At 40.3% G+C, this 16,085-nt stretch overlaps 1 protein-coding gene across 2 annotated transcripts in view; it reads right to left on the minus strand.

The window, feature by feature from the left end:
- The window catches only part of NEMP2 (nuclear envelope integral membrane protein 2), a 37,958-nt gene extending 24,459 nt beyond the window's left edge, over positions 1 to 13,499 (minus strand). Inside the window, exon 1 of one of the 2 annotated variants that reach the window (XM_072612685.1) lies at positions 13,070 to 13,499. In XM_072612685.1, the coding sequence (XP_072468786.1) occupies positions 13,070 to 13,474 (405 nt within the window). In that variant the 5' untranslated portion in view covers positions 13,475 to 13,499. The remainder of the gene's footprint in view (positions 1 to 13,069) is intronic. The other variant, XM_072612686.1, reaches the window with a different exon arrangement.
- Positions 13,500 to 16,085: the final 2,586 nt, after the last annotated feature.

Genomic DNA, 16,085 nt, shown 5'->3' on the forward strand with positions numbered 1-16,085 from the left:
TCTAATTCTTGTTTGGTCATGAATCTATAACTACTTAACTTCTTTAAGAATCTGGATGCCATACCACTTGGTGCATATGTGTTTAATATTGATATTACTTCATTGTCTATTCTACCTTTTAGCAAGATGTAATATCTGTCAGTTTTATCTTTGATATTTATATCTGTTTTAATTAGGTCTATTTTTGCTTTTACTTTGTCTGAGATCAAGATTGCTACCTCTTTTTTTTTACTTCAGCTGAAGCATAATAGATTCTGCTCCAGACCCTACCTTTACTGTGTATGTGCTTCAAGTGTGTTTGTTGTAATCAAGATACTGTAGGATTCTGGTTTTTGATCCACTCTGCTATCTGCTTCCATTTTATGGGTGAGTTCATCCCATTCACATTCACAGTTATGATTACTAACTCTGTATTTCCCTCCATCCTGTTTTACCTCCTTTTTGTCCTCTCTCTCCTTTCACCCTTTTCCTCCTCAACAATTTGCTTCTGTCTACTGCCCCGGTCTGCTCTCTCTTCTGTCAGTTCCCCCCACCCCTTTATTTAATCTTCTCCCCCGTCAGGTAAGATAGACTTCTATATTCAACTAATTGTGTATATTATTATCTTTGATATTATTACCAATACTGATGAGAATTTCAAGCAATGTCCATCACCCATCCTCCCATCTTCCCCTCCACTATAATAGGTTTTTCATGATTCTTCATGTGAAATAATTTACTCCATTCTACCTTTCCCTTCTTTCTATACTCAGTATACTCCTTCTTTCTCATTTCTTAATTATTTTTATGTTATTCCCTCAAATTCACTTCATACCTATACCTTCTACGTATACTCCTTCTCGCTATACTAAGAGTGGTACAATTTTTAAGAATTAAAAGTATCATTTTCCCATCTAGGGATGTAAACAGTTCAGCTCCATTGAATCTCTTATGTTTTCTTTTCCCTTTTTAGGCTTCTCCTGAGTTTTGATATTAGAGATCAAATTTTTTGTTCAGTTCAGGTCTTCTCCTTACGAAAGTTTGAAATCCTATTTCATTGAATGATCACTTTTTCCCTTGAAGTATTATGTTTAATTTTGCTGGGTAGATGATTCTTGGTTGTAGTCCTAGCTCCTTTGCCTTCTGGAATATCATGTTCCATTACCTTCAGTCCTTTAATGTTGCATCTGCCAAGTCATATGTAATCCTGATTGTGGCTCCCTGTATTTGAACTGTTTCTTTCTGGCCACCTGCAGTACTTTTTTCCTTGACCTGACAGTTCTTCAATTTGGCTATAATGTTCCTTGGATTTTTTATTCTGGGATCCCTTTCCTGAGGTGATCATTGCATTCTTTCAATGCCTATTTTGCTCTCTGATTCCAAGATAACAGGGCAGTTTTCCTTGACAATTTCTTGAAAGATGCTGTCCAGGTTCTCCTTTTGATTACAGTTTTCCAGTAGTCCAACAGTTCTGACACCGTCTCTCTTAGATCTATTTTCCAGGTCAGCTGTTTTTTCAATAAGGCATTTTACATTTTCTTCTACTTTTTCATTCTTCTGAATTCGTTTGATTGATTCTTGATGTCTCACAGTCATTTTCTTCCACTTGCCCAATTCTAACTTTTAAGGAGCTGCTCTTCTCAGTTAGCTTTTGCTACCTCCTTTTCCATTTGGCCAATTGTACTTTTTAAGAAGTTTTCTTCAGTGGATTTTTGTATCTCCTTTCCCATTTGGTCAATTTTACTTTTTAAGCAGTTTTCTTCCGAGCTGCTGACTGTTTTTTTCATAATGCTCTTCCATCACTCTCATTTCTTTTCCCAATTTTTCTCCTACCTTTTTTATTTGATGTTTCAGCTCCTTTATGAGCTCTTCCATGAGTTCTTTCTGGGCTTGAGATCACTTTCTATTTTTCTTTGTGGTTTTGCCCATAGGTGTTTTGACACTGTTGTCCTCTTCTGAGTTTGTGTCTTGATCTTCTGTGTCACTATAATAACTTTCTATGGTCAGATTCTTTTTTGCTTATCTTTTTTTGGCCTTTTTCCTTTCTTTTAAATTTGAATTATACTCCTGGGGTGGAAGGGGCACTGTCTCAGGCTTCTCGTACCAGGGGCTGCAAGCCTTGGCTGTTTACCTGGTACTGCACTGATGTTACTCTGAGGCCCATGGGGGAACCCTCATGTCTGGTGCTGCACTGAAGGGCGAGGGTGGGGGTAGCTGGCACTGCTGGGAGAAGTAGGGAATCTGGGTTCTAAGCTTGGGTCCTAGTGCTAGTGTCTGGTATGTACTGAGGTGGGTGGTGTGTTTCTGCATTTCCCTAGAGCTACACTGAAGCACGTGGAGGTCTGGCTGCTGAAGGCCGCCTGTTTGCCTAGGGTTATGCCGAAGTACATGGTGATGCTCAAGTTGGTATCTATCTATGCTGAGGCATGTGAGACTCCCCACATGGTGTTGGTGCTTGCCTGCTGCACCACACTGGGGTTCAGGATCTCCCACTGGTTTACTGAGGTGGAGCTTGTTGCTAGCTTCCCGGGACACTTCTGGTTCTGGACAATTCCCATTTTACCTGAGACCTTTCCTGCTAATTTTCCAAGTTTCTTGAGCTCAAAGATTGTTTCACTCCATCTTTCTGCTAAATTTGCTGTTCCAGGATTTGTTTGGGGGTACTATTTTATGGTTGTTTAGAGGTAAACATAGGAAAGTTATAGCAATTCACTGCTTACTTTGCCCTCTTAGCTTCCAGAAGTCTCTATAAGATTTTATAAATAAATTTACATTTATTTATTTGGCTAGCATTTATACAGCACTTTAAAGTTTGCAAAGCATTTTATAAGTATTACCTATGTCAGGCCTACATAACATTGGGCCTGTGTGCCGCCTGCAGCCCACTAAAGGATTTCATGTGGTCCATGAAAAATGTAGAGAATGTAAAGCAGGCCTCCACAACATACTGCCTAGCCTGACCTATGTTAATATTTGTAATATTTATTGTTCGGTTGTGTTTGACTCTTCATGACTCTATCTGAAATTTTCTTGGCAAAGACACTTTAGTGGTTTGCCATTTCCCTCTCCAGCTCATTTGACAGATGGGGAAACTGAGGCAAACATGGTTAAGCAACTGGCCCAGGGTCACACACAGGTAGTAAGTGTCTGAGATTGAATTTAAATTCAGGAAGATGAGTCTTCCTAATTCTAGACCTGGTATTCTATCTACTGCGCTAATTAGATGCCCAGTTTTAACATTATCAACATCACAAATTACTTGTAATATTATTACAAAGTATTATAAATATTTTATCCTCATAACAACCCTGGGTGGTAGGTGCTCTTATTATATCCATTTTACAGATGAAAAAATTGAAGCCAACAGAGAATGAGGGATTTCTTCAGTCACACAGTTAAATAAGAGTGTTTATCATGAAGCTGGATTTGAACTCAGATCTTCCTGACTCTAGCAGTATACTCACTTGTACCATTTAGCAGCATCTAAGGGTGAGTCTCACCCACAAGTGCATATATTTCTTCAAAAGTATATCTTCTTAGCATGTAATACTATGCCACTGCTTCTTTTATGTATTCAGTTCCCCTTCTGGAGTGTGAGTGTACGTGACTGTGTGTGTGTTTTATAAGCTTTTATAGCCTTTGCCTACCCAATCCATTTACCTAAGAGAGAACTCAGATGTTTGCCTACTGAAGGACTTTCTTGGTTCTTTTCCAAGGAAAGGAAAAACAAAATATGCACTCAGTAGGTCTGCATTCTCTGTTACCTATTATCATCCCATCTACCTCTTCTTACACCTAATATGGCTTTAAAAAAAAAGCCCTTGATATTGTCTGTAACATTTATAGTCTCAGTACTCCTGAATGCTCTGAAAAGATGCTGCTACTTGATGGTATCAATCCTCCATTGCCTGTTTTTGTTTCTACCTTCTACACACATTTTTTAAAAATTGAAGTTGGTCAATAAATTTCCTATGTATGCTTATTAATGTTGAGATATCGCTCCACTTCCTTCTTAACTGGAATAATTTGTGTCATCAGAAGTTCATTCTAAATGGCTTCCATTCCTTTCAGATAATTTAGTAGTAATTTTAAGCTATATTCTTCTTTGAAATCTTTTAATCTATTCTCTCAAAATACAGAAAGCTTTTCAGCCTGGGGCCAGACTGTCTTTGCTCCTCAACCACAAACTCTAAGATGGAAGAGCTGTTCCTTCCAAGGTTCCCACCATTTGGATATTATCATTTCTTCACTAACCTTCAGTTAACAAAATCTTTGGGATGATTTATCCCTCTAATTCTTGAACTCCTCAAAAGCATATCTTCCTATATAATACTAAGCCAATGCTTCTTTTATCAGTTTTACTTCTTCGGAATAATCTTTTCTATAGTGATATTTCAGTCATGAGTCTCATACTAGAGACAGCAGCAGAGTGAATAGAGCTAGAATTGGAATCATGAAACCTTGGATTCAAAAACTGCTTCTTCTGGCACTTACCAGCTATGTGACTCTGGCATGTTATTTAAATTAAGCCTCAGTTTCCTCAACTGTAAAATGAGAGGATGGGAGAGGGGAGACAGGACTAGATAGCCTTTATGGTTCCAGCTCTAAATCTATGATCCTATCAAGTATCTAACCATGATGTAAAATTTGCCTCCTTTCATTAAGATCTCTGGTTCATTTCTCTTGTAATTACTGATCCTCTCTATCCATTTTCTCTTGTACTATAATATTTATTCTCTGATAAGTAGATATACACACACATACATACAAACATTTAGAACAGTTTTCTCCCTCTTCCTCCCCTTTACAATTTAAATGTCTCTTGATTAATTTGCCATATTTTCCCATTCAAACATTTGTATTTTGTCCTCATTAGACAGACTCCATCCTTTCATAAGAGCCAATCATTTCTTCTATCCAAAAATCCCATTCTCTGGTTCCATTTTTTTACTGTGCTACTGATATGTCAAATGTACCCTTTGTTTCTAAAGCCTGGTCTTTTAATAAGATGCAGTGATGACAATGACGTCTGTACTCCTAAGGTCTGCAGCTACTTGCTTAGGACTTCACAATTCCTAGCACTGATTTTGAGATCACTTCTAGTGATACCATTTGTTCCTGCAGGAATCATCAGAAGGGGGTACTAATTGTAATATCTACCCAAACCTGGGGAGTTTTCCCTCAAAAGCTCTCTGAGTCCCAGTTTCTTCATCTGTACAATGATTTAAAGTACATGGCCTCTAAAGTCTCTTTTAGTTCTAAACCTATGATTCTATATTCCAAATAAATGTTTTGGCAAGATCGCATGCCTGCCTATCATTTAGGTCAGTTCAATGTTACGGCTGTTTTAATAGCCCTCGGCAGAAAGTTGCCAATCACAACACCTTGTCTCTCTTTCTTCTGACTAGTATTAGATACTTTTCTCCTCTCTTCAAAGCATCTGAACCTACATCATTAGAGAAGAAGATGCTGCTGCCTCTTCAAATAGTCCATCTCTAACCTCGATGAGAAGAACCTTATACTTATAACGCTTCAAAGGAACTCCTTCCATCATATTCTCCTCCCTAACCTGCTCCAAATAGAGATGAAGATTCCCTTTTACCTCTTCAGCTGTTTTACCTTTGAAATCATTTTTCCATTATTTTAAGGAGTTGGACCACCTTTAACCTAAATTCCTCACACTTACTCAATAACGTCTTTTATACTATTTTTCCCAAAAAGTCATTGTTAGTAACATGCTGCAGCCTTCTCACTCCCACTACGTGTATTTCTATTGACCTTTGGGTTAATTATAATTTCAATTCTTCTGAGAATTTACTGTTCCATGATTTGGAGCTATATGTTACCACTGGGGCAGACTGGTGCTAACGAGATGAGCTTTTGCAGCCGCCAGCAGTCTGAAATCACTGACAGTATCACACAAATTCTCAAATGAGTTTTAAACTGATCTCTTTTTCCTACTCGTTTCTGGGCCCAGCGTACTGCTTATTTCAAGCACCAAGCCAAGATATACATTTTTTGCCCATTATTAACTTTCATTTATCTCCCTTTAAAAAAATAATAAAATTATTTCTTGATAGGCTTCCCCATGAACATGGGCAAAGCATTTAACTTCCTTGGGCCTGTTTCCTTATCTACAAAATGAGATTGCTGGACTAGATGGTCTCTAAGGTCTCTGCCAGCTCTAGATCTAAGATCCTATGATAAATTTAAAAACAAAAAGAAAATCAAATACTTCACTGCAAGGAAAACTTACAAGAAAACCACTCAGAACTTCTGAACATAAATAACAAAGCATGGAATGAGAGAATCTATAGTGAGCTGCCAGGAAAGACAAAAACCAAAAAAATCACACTTTAAACTCCTTGATATTTAGTGGTTAAAAATTTCAATGATAAACAAATTTTGCAAGTGGCCAGGAGAAAGATCTTCAATTACAACGGGAAAAAAAATCTCAAATAACACAAGATTATTCTGCCTTCATCTTGGAAAGGAATGGAATCGTATAGACTGAAAGGCAAAGAAACCTAAGACACAATCTAAAATGATGTTCCCTGTAAACTTGAACCTAATAAATAATGAAAAAAGATGGAAATTCAACAAAAGGAATTCAACAAAATACATCTGACGTATTCCTATAAATAAATAAAATAAGCAAACAGATGTAACCAAAGTATTTGATTTACAAACAGTCTAAACAAGAACACAAGAAAGGTAAACAAGTACAACTATCATGAGAAGAATTAGTAATGAAATGAATAATTTCATGATTAGAGGTCATTGTTTTAAAAAGCACTCTATAGTAAAAGAACAAGAAAGGAGTGATCACAAGAAAGAACATAAGAATTAGAAGAAATGCAGATGGAAGGACTGATGCATCATGGAATAAAACCCTTGAAAGATATTAAATAAATTCAAGAACAGAAATTACTTGAAGAAGCATTCTCTATTTAAAAAGAATTTATGAAACTGGAAAGCAGTTTGGCAGAAACCAGGTTTAGACCAGCATCTGACACTATACATATATATGAATGTGTTAATCACAATGAGCTCAAAATAGATACGTGACCAGGACATTAAATATCAGATGATAAAAAGAAGCAGATCAGATGGCTTACATAGCTATGGCTAGAGAGAAAACTTTTAACTAAATGTGGGTAGAAGTCATGACTAAAAATGAAATCAGTAATTTTATTTGCACAAAATTGAAAAGCTTTTGCACAAACAAAATTCATGCAACTAGGATGAGAAGAGAAGGGGACAACAGGGAAAATATCTTAGCATCAAATATATCTTATGGGGGTCTAACACCCAAGAAATACAGGGAATTAAAACAAATATATAAGGCCAAAAACTATTCCCAAGTCAATGCATGGTGAAAAGATCTGAATAAACAGGTCTCCAAAGAACTGCAAAACAAAACTACTCTAAGGTTTCACTTCACCCGTAGCAAACTGGCAAAGACAACAATATCTGGGAATAATCACGGTTGGAAGAGTGGTACAAAGACAGGCCCGATAACAGACACCCTATATGAATTAGACTAATCTTTCTGGAAAACAATATGGAACTATGTTAAGAATGTTCATACCTCTTGGCTCAGAGATACTACTTTTCAACATATATCTCAAGGAAATCAATAAAAAAAAAAAAGGTTCCACATACAACTAAAGAGTTACAGAAGCAATTTTTGTCATATCAAAGAAATGGAAACAAAGTCGATGCTTATAAGATCTGAGGAATAACTAAACAAATTGGGGAATAACTAAATAATTGTGGCATATGGAGGTAATGGGATATTATTTTGCAGATATATAGAGATGTATGAGAGGGCGGTTAGGTAGCATAATGAATAGAGTGCTGGGCCTGGAGTCAGGAAGACTCATTTTCCTGAGTTCAACTCCAGCCTCAGATACTTACTAGTTGTGTGACCCCGGGCAAATCACTTCACCCAGTTTACTTTGGTTTTTTCATCTGCAAAATGAGCTGGAGCAGGAAATAACAAACCACTCCAGCATCTTTGTCAAGAAAACCCCTCAAATGGGAGCATGATGAGTTAGACACAAGTGAACAACAGTTAACATGGGAAGGCTTATATGAATGAATGCAAAGGGAAGTAAGCAGAACAGGAAAATAATACTTGCCATAATTACAACAAAGTAAATGGAAAATACAACAAAATAATTGAAACTGAATATTGGGACATTTTAATAAGATTGGCTCCAAAGGAGAAATATGAAAATGTATCTTTCTTTTTGGTGAGAACTACTAATATGGAACCCAGCGTATAATGTCAGACTTGATGTGTTAGCTTTTTTGAAATTATTTTTTAATTTCCTCTTCTTAAAATACTCTTTAATAGAGGATAGCTCTCTGGGAAGAGAAAGAAGGAGAAATATATTGGAGAATGTAGGTAATATAAAACCAAGATATATCAATTAAAAATTTAAAAAGAAAAGGAAAAAACTAAGGAATATTTTTATTTAGCCTTCAGGTTGGACATTTTCCATGCCAGTGGTAGACTCCTTAGGCGAATATATAATGTCCTTATCACCTCACTTGATGTCAGTACTGAAGGGATCACTGAACAAGGTTATCTCCATAGGTACATCTGTCATAATCTCATGATTTTAATGTGTGAATGGAAGTCATGTCTCAAGTCAGTTTTTAAAACTGCTTTGTATTCTAACGAGTCCAATACTTCTATGCTATGAAATGACCACTCAGAGATGAAAAAGCATCTCTCGTTTCTCTCCAGAGAGCTGGGGGACTCTAGAAAGCATGAAAAGGGAACAAGCATTCATTAAACATCTACTATTGTGCCAAGATTTGTGCTAAACGCTTTGAAAATATTATCTCACTTGCTCCTCACAATAGCTCTGGGGAGGCTATAATGCTACTAAGGTGCTATTAAAATCCCTGTTTTACATTTGAGGAAACTGAGGCTAAGAGAGGTCAAATGAGTTGCCTAGGATCGCACAGCTATTAAATATCGTCAGCCACATTTGAATTTGAGTCTTCCTGACTCTAGGCCTAGCATACTATCCATTGCACCACCCAACTGCCTCTGTAGGTTTGGAATGTTGCAAACACAATCAGTAACTGTTTTTCTTGGTTAAATGGGAAAGCTCATTTGGTATGTTTGAGGAGCAAAGCATAAATAACACAAATTTCAAAAATAAAATAGAAAGGAAAAACAACTTCCAAAAGAAAATGATCATCCAATTAGGAGCATGTCAGGTCTGATAAGAATCAGCACAACTTCCCTTTGATATTGAGACTAGCGACCCATTCCCTTTATTTTCTACCCAACTAAGATCTTTATCTGTGTGGCTCTTCCAATCAGATCCTTTCAAAAGATCTGGGGAAATCGTGTCTCGGCCTTATCTTGCAGAATCCAGGAATGGAATTTTTCACCTCAAAGTGGTTACAATATTCCTACATGGAACAGCCCTAGCTGCTATCCTTATGAGGTTTTGTCCGAGCAAGTCCACATCAGAGATCAGACAATTTAGACATGGCAAGGAGCTGAGGAAACTGAGACACAAGCTTGTCAGAGGCTACACAGGTTGTAGGAGTAAGTAGCAGAGATGAGATTTCAACCCAAGGTCCTCCATGCCTAAATCCAATGTTCTTTCTACACAGAGCATGGATGTCTGATCAGCCACAGAATAGCTCACATCTCATCCTCTTAGTTCTTTGGCTACCCTTTCATAAAGTCTTACTTAAGATTTACATTAAGTCTTACTTAAGAGCTGATTTTTTATTTGTATAGATGTACCTCAGTTTAAAAACATCTCATAAAAATTGATATAATTAATTTCATATTAAATTATTTATTTCAGTACTTCTTCAAACTGTAAGGTATTCCCTAAATCATTTTTGTATGATTCATGTAATTTTTCAGAAACAGATCTCACCAGCTAATTAATATGTGATAATTTCTCCCCCATAAGCACTTTCTTCATTTATAAGGCAGTAATAACACTAAAACTGTAGTCAGAAAAGCCTGGGTTCAAGCTGTGTGACCCTTAGAAGTCACTTAACCTAATCACTCAGGCTCAAAACAACTCTTCACCCTCTCTCTCATCACCCAATCTTATCAGTAGTCAAATCCTGCTGCTTTTATCTTCCCATCTCTTGTACATACCCCCTTCTTTCCATGGATACTCCCAACATCCTGGTGTAGGCCCCCATTACTTCAAGCCTAGAGTATTGCAATACCCTTCTACTCTGCCCCAAGTCTCTCCCATTCTAGTCTATCCTCCACTCAGCTGCCAAATTCATCTTCCTAAAGCAAAGGTCAAGTATAGTGACTCCAGGATCAAATATAAAATCCTCTCTTTGGTTTTTAAAGCCCTTTATAACCTGTTCCCTTCCTACATTTCCAGGCTTCTTATACCTTACTACCCTCTACATACTCAGAGATCCAGCAACGCTGGCCTTCTGGCTTACTGGTCCTCCCATATTCCACTCTACCTCAGGATTCCTTGTCTTTTCAGGGGCTGTACTCTATACCTAGAAGACGCTACCTCTTTATCTCCATCTCCTGGCTTCTCTACAGTCTCAGCTAAAATCCAATTTTTTATAAAAAGTCTTTCCTGATCTACCTTAATGCTAGTACTGTTCCACTGAGATTATCCCCAATAATAATCTCTCTTTATCCTGTCTATATTGTATATACGTATGCATGTCTCCCCTATTAGACTGTGAGCTCCTTGGGAGGTAGGACTGGTTTCTGTCTTTCTTTGTATCCCTACCTCTTAGCACAGTGCCTGACTCACAGTAGGAGCTCACAGGAGTATGTTTACAAACATAAATACCTGTAGATTTAACCTTGACTTAACCTCCCTGTGCCTCAGTTTCCTCATCCATAAAATGAGGAAAGTTGGTTTGAATGGACTCTAAGGTCCCTTCCAGCTCTATATTTCTTATATTCAAAACAACAAAGCTTCAGTCAAAACTCCAGAAGTAATATGTAGCTTTGGTTTATCTTTTTTTAAAAAGATAATACCTTCCAAGTCTTAGACAACCTTAAAACTACTTCCCAAAAATTTTCAGACAGTTTTTTGGTGCAGAAATCATGATTTTATGGGTGTAGAGAACTCCAGTTGGAAACTCACTCCACTGAATCAGCAACTCAGCAGCACCTCATACGGAATTTGCTCTTGTTCATCCTTTGTTCTCAAAGAGGACCAATGATGTCACAAAGGTGATGTCTTGACTTGTACATGAACTGGACATGAGTGGGGCAGGGCGTTGAAAAGTCCTCAGCCTCACTCTTCCAGAGTGGCTGTCTAAACCAAGAGGTTAAATGATATTAGTCCATGATCCTATAGCTAATGTGTCAAAGACAGGTGTTGAATTCAGCTCTTTGTGACTCCAAGATCAGTCCTGAAGCTTGCCTCTTCAGATGATTCAGTAAAGTACTTCCATAAAATGTAAGTTTCTTTTATGTGTGAAATAGATATTTCAAAATATGATCAAGTCAAAAACATGAATCTAACAGTTAATATTTTGGTTTCTTCACTGGTGGGGAGGGGGGCAGAGAGAGTTTCACTGTGGAACAAGAATTTACTGGTCTTTTGTCCCAATTAAGAAGAGATGGAATGGGTTCAAACAGCAAGAGGGCAAATGGGATCAATTCACACTAAATTATATTTCACAATCTCTATGACTTCTCTCTGACCTGCTTAAACAGATGTCTTTAAATATTTCTATTTCTCCAGAGGACCTATTATGGGAAGTATGAAACTGGGACTGTAATTATCATATGTACTGATGTGCCCAGAGACCTGCTTTTATCAAGAACAGACTTCCTCAGTTCAGAGATGTCAATGAAAAAAGTTTGCATGATTTAAGAAATGGAAACTGACAGCGTCAATTTCACTGACTGGATGTTCAGGACATCTCAACTATGTACTTCAGAGTTCTAGGGGCTCCATCTATTGGCCGAAAATCGTGGGTGGTTCTCCACCTGAAGTTTCTGTTCTCTAATGCCAGGCAATCACTTGCTCTTCCCTTTAGCTGACAGCATATAAGGTAGCTTTGTGGAGGCCTCCATGCTCCCCATTTCTTGGGATGGGGGTTTCTGGGGAAATAGGTGAGTAGAATAAATCACCAAGAAAAAAGTTTAAGAGCTGAAAATGGTAATAATTATTTAATTCTGCTCCCATATTGTAGAGATGAAGAAAGAGGGGCCCAAGAAGACTTAGGTGAGTTGCTAAAGATCACAAGATTAATTTAGTGGCACTGCCTGAACTGTGAACCTGGTGATCAAAAGCGATACTGCTGCAGCACAATGAAAAAACTGATTCTCAGGAATGATAAGAAAATGAATCTGGTGAACACAGCCCCCACTCAAAAGTGAAGAAGAAAAAATGAGGTTTCCGGGACTTGGGTGGGAACGAAAACTAACCGGGCTAGAAGCCTGCAAGGCCCCACTACTACAGAACTACAGGTCTAGGGTCCGGAACACGAATATTTATTCGGTCCTGGACTCCCTGGCCACAGGGCAGAGAAAGCTCTTGGGACACCTAAGAGGGAACCAGGAGTCTTCATTCCACGCTGCACCGAGGTCGCTGGAAGCCAGGCCTCCAAGATTCAGATACATACATACGGTGAAACTGTTAATAAAGGTGACACCACATTTGGCAAGATGAGCCCAGCCTTTCTGAGACTGAAGGGAAACAAACAAAAAACTGGCTCGGGAGAAACACAGGAGAAGGGCTGAGGGGCCGTGCAAGGGCTGGATGGCGTGTGGGTGGAGCGTGTGACTGCAGGAGGGAGAGGAGAGAAAAAAAGAGGGGGCTGCACCCCGCCTTCTAGCCGTGTCAGGTGTTCCAGCACATCTGGCGGGGGTCACCGCCAGAAGGGAAATGGACGAGGTAGGGGAGGAGGGGCAGAACTAGACCAGACCGGCCCGCCTCCAGAAGTCCTGGTACCGGGGGCTGGGCTTCCCCTGGGAGAGAAAATTCCCCTCCCACGGCCGGGGCAGGCGCACAACTGCCAAAACCTCCTGGCGCGGAAGGGAGAAAGGGGGGAAGAAGGCCAGAAAAGAGCGGGGGGACGAGCAAGGTTGCACGGTTACCTGATAACGCCGCCGCCTTCTCCCCTTGCGCCAGGCCCGCGGGGAGGAAGGCCAGGGGCTGCAGCCAGAGCAGCCGCAGCCAGCGCCCGAGGGACGGCTGCATCTGCGGCCTGGAGCGCCGGCGCATCGTGCGCCCGGGCGCAGCGCGGAGGGCCTCGGCCTGCTCCTGCTCCTCCTCCTCCTCTCCTCAGCCCCCGGCTCGCATCTTCCTTCCGTCCTCGCAGAGCCACCACCCGGGTCTGGTGCAGCGGAAGTGGAGAGAGAAGGGGGGAAGGGACTGGCTGGGGAGGGGGCTCCCGGGTGAGCCCCAGGGAGAGACTGCGGCGCCGGGTCCGCCCCGCCCCGGCCGCGCCCATCCGCCGCCGCCGCTGCCGTGGCGCCCTTTTTACCTCCCCAGGCGGGCATCTGCCCGGCTTCCCCCGGCCCCGGGCTCTGCTGGCCGCTCTGGCCCCCAGGAGCTCCGCCCCACCCCACCTGCTTACCCCGGCCCAGGCCGGACTGGGCTGGTCCCTGCGCTCGCCGAGGTCCTGGCCTCAGACTGCTAGCCCTCCTGGGTCCTGGCCGCGGAGAGCCCCAGCCTCCTGTGCTGCGAGCCCCGCGTGGCTCCCCCGGCGGCCACCCTCCGAGGTGGTGCCGGGAGCAGCCTGGCACCTTGTCGTGCCCACTTCCACCTGTTAGGATTGTCTTGTTCTTTCCTTATTCCTCAATAAAACCCCCGCACCTTCCTTTTACTGCTGCACCTCCACCTAGGGTCATATATTTAGAATTCCACAGGAACTTACGCTCCCCGATCAATCCACGAGCGCCGGAGCTCACTAGACAAACGTGACTGATTACTGGAGTACTATTATTTTTTAATATAATTTGTATGTAATATATATTCATAATATGAATAAATTATATAATATAAACTTATGTAACAATTTTATATAATTACTATAATAAACAATGATCCATTACCATGTGCCGGGCACCGTCCTCAACGTGGAAGGTAAAGAGGCCAAAGACAAGCCCTGTCCTCCAGGAGCTGATGTCTGATGGGGAAGATAACATTCAAACTTCTGCACAAAGCCAACCAGAGGGGGAGATCCGTAGAGAGTGTGCTAGGCATGGGGGGCAGCCAGAGAGAATGCAAAGGCGGGGCTGGTATCAGCGGATCCAAGAGGATGTGATGGGCAGTAAGGGGTAAGAAGGCTGCTCTTTGGGGATTAGTGGTGAAGTGACTTGCCCAGGGTCACACCTGTCAGGGTTTCAGCCTAGGGCCTCTGATTGCATGTTCTGTGCTCTTTCTGTTGTAACATAACAAGCTAGCTTCAGAGCAGTAGAATTTTCTTATACAATGGCTAGTCTCCTGTGTTTATAACATGTTGGGGTGGGTAACTTTTTAGTCTAGCCATATTTACTTACATAATTTTTAGAATTAGGATATCACAGTGGAGAATGACAAAAAAGAAACAGGTGATAGATTGAAAAACAAAATCATTTTCATGGAGGTGTGCCTAGAATGGCAGTAGAGTGGGAGGCAGCAAGGCAGTGTACCAAAAAATAAGGAAAGGATATTTAAAGTGCTTGATAGTGTGCCATCCCCATAGTGGATGCTTGCCTAGTAAATATTTGTCAAAGATTATGAATAGAGTAGAATCATCCCACTTCACCATAGGCTGCTAATTAAAAAAAAAAAACACATGTATTTCAGAGAGTGTTGAAGTTACAATATTTATTATTGCATCATCTTGGATAAAGACTAAATGCCAAAAGTTTAAAAACTAATTTTTGAGCAGTGAACCTGTTTCTATAACATAGATAAGCTTTTAGAAGTAGTTAGGTAGTGTGGATTTTTCTTTTCTGTCTCAGAACAGATTTATTCAACAAGCATTTACTGAGTATTTATAGTATTTAAGCATCATGGGTAATACAAAGAGAAGTAAGATCTGGTCCCCCTCCTCCAAGCACTTAAAATCTAGTGTGGTGCTTCTCAGTTGGAAATCTTGGGCTTTTTTTTTTCAGTTGTTTTTCAGTTTTTAGTTGTTTTTCACTCTTCATGACCTTCTTTGAAGTTTTCTTGGCAAAGATACTGGAGTGGTTTGCCATTTCCTTCTCTAGCTCATTTTACAATTAAGGATACAGGGTTAAGTGACTTGTCCAGGGTCACACATCTAGTAATCGTCTGAGGTCTGAGTTGAACTCAGGACTTCTTGACTCTAGGCCCAGCACTCCATCCACTTAGCCACCTAAGTGCTAGACACTGGTCAGCAAAACTTCCAGTGTCAAAGGTCCTTTTTTTTGAAAACTCAGTTACTTAAAAAATAATTTTTTTAATTTGCTGTTTGTTCGTTGAAAACATTTAACTTTGCCCAGCTTCCTTATACATCATCCTTCTTCCTGTAAACTACAGTCCTGCCCAACTGTCCTCTCTGTTCTTCAGACTTAAGCCTCCATTTCCTGTCTTAATGTTTTTGTACTAGCTGTTTCTGGTATCAGGAATGCCCTTCCTCCTTCCTCTTGCCTCATAGAATCCCTCCTCACTTCAACACTCAGCTCAAGCATCATTCTAACAAATCTTTTCCTGATGCATGACTAGAAATACTGCCCATCATCCAGCCAGCCCCAGCTAGTGCCCTGCCTAACTACCTTGTATTTATATTCATATACGTGTTGTCTCCCTTAACAGGATGTACACTACTTGAGGTCAGAATCTTTCAGGTTTCCCAGTGCCTAGTACATGGCAGGTGCATAATAACTTGTTGATTGCTTAATTGTGCCTCTCACCCCTGAATCCTCTTTCCCTCAAGTTCCTAGGCAAGAGCAATGTAGTCTACTAAAGACAATATGTTTATCCATGTTCTGTGAATTCAGAGACAAAATTGGTAGCTAGGTGGTACAGTAGATAAGTGCTGGTCTGACTTCAAAAGGAACTGAGTTCAAATGCAGCCTCAGATACTAGACAGCTAGTTAGCTGTATGAAACTTAGCTTAAATCATAAGCCCCCTGAGGGCAGGGATCGCCTTTTGCCTCT

Source organism: Notamacropus eugenii, chromosome 5, assembly GCF_028372415.1.
Source record: "Notamacropus eugenii isolate mMacEug1 chromosome 5, mMacEug1.pri_v2, whole genome shotgun sequence".
Taxonomy (NCBI): Eukaryota; Metazoa; Chordata; class Mammalia; order Diprotodontia; family Macropodidae; genus Notamacropus; species Notamacropus eugenii.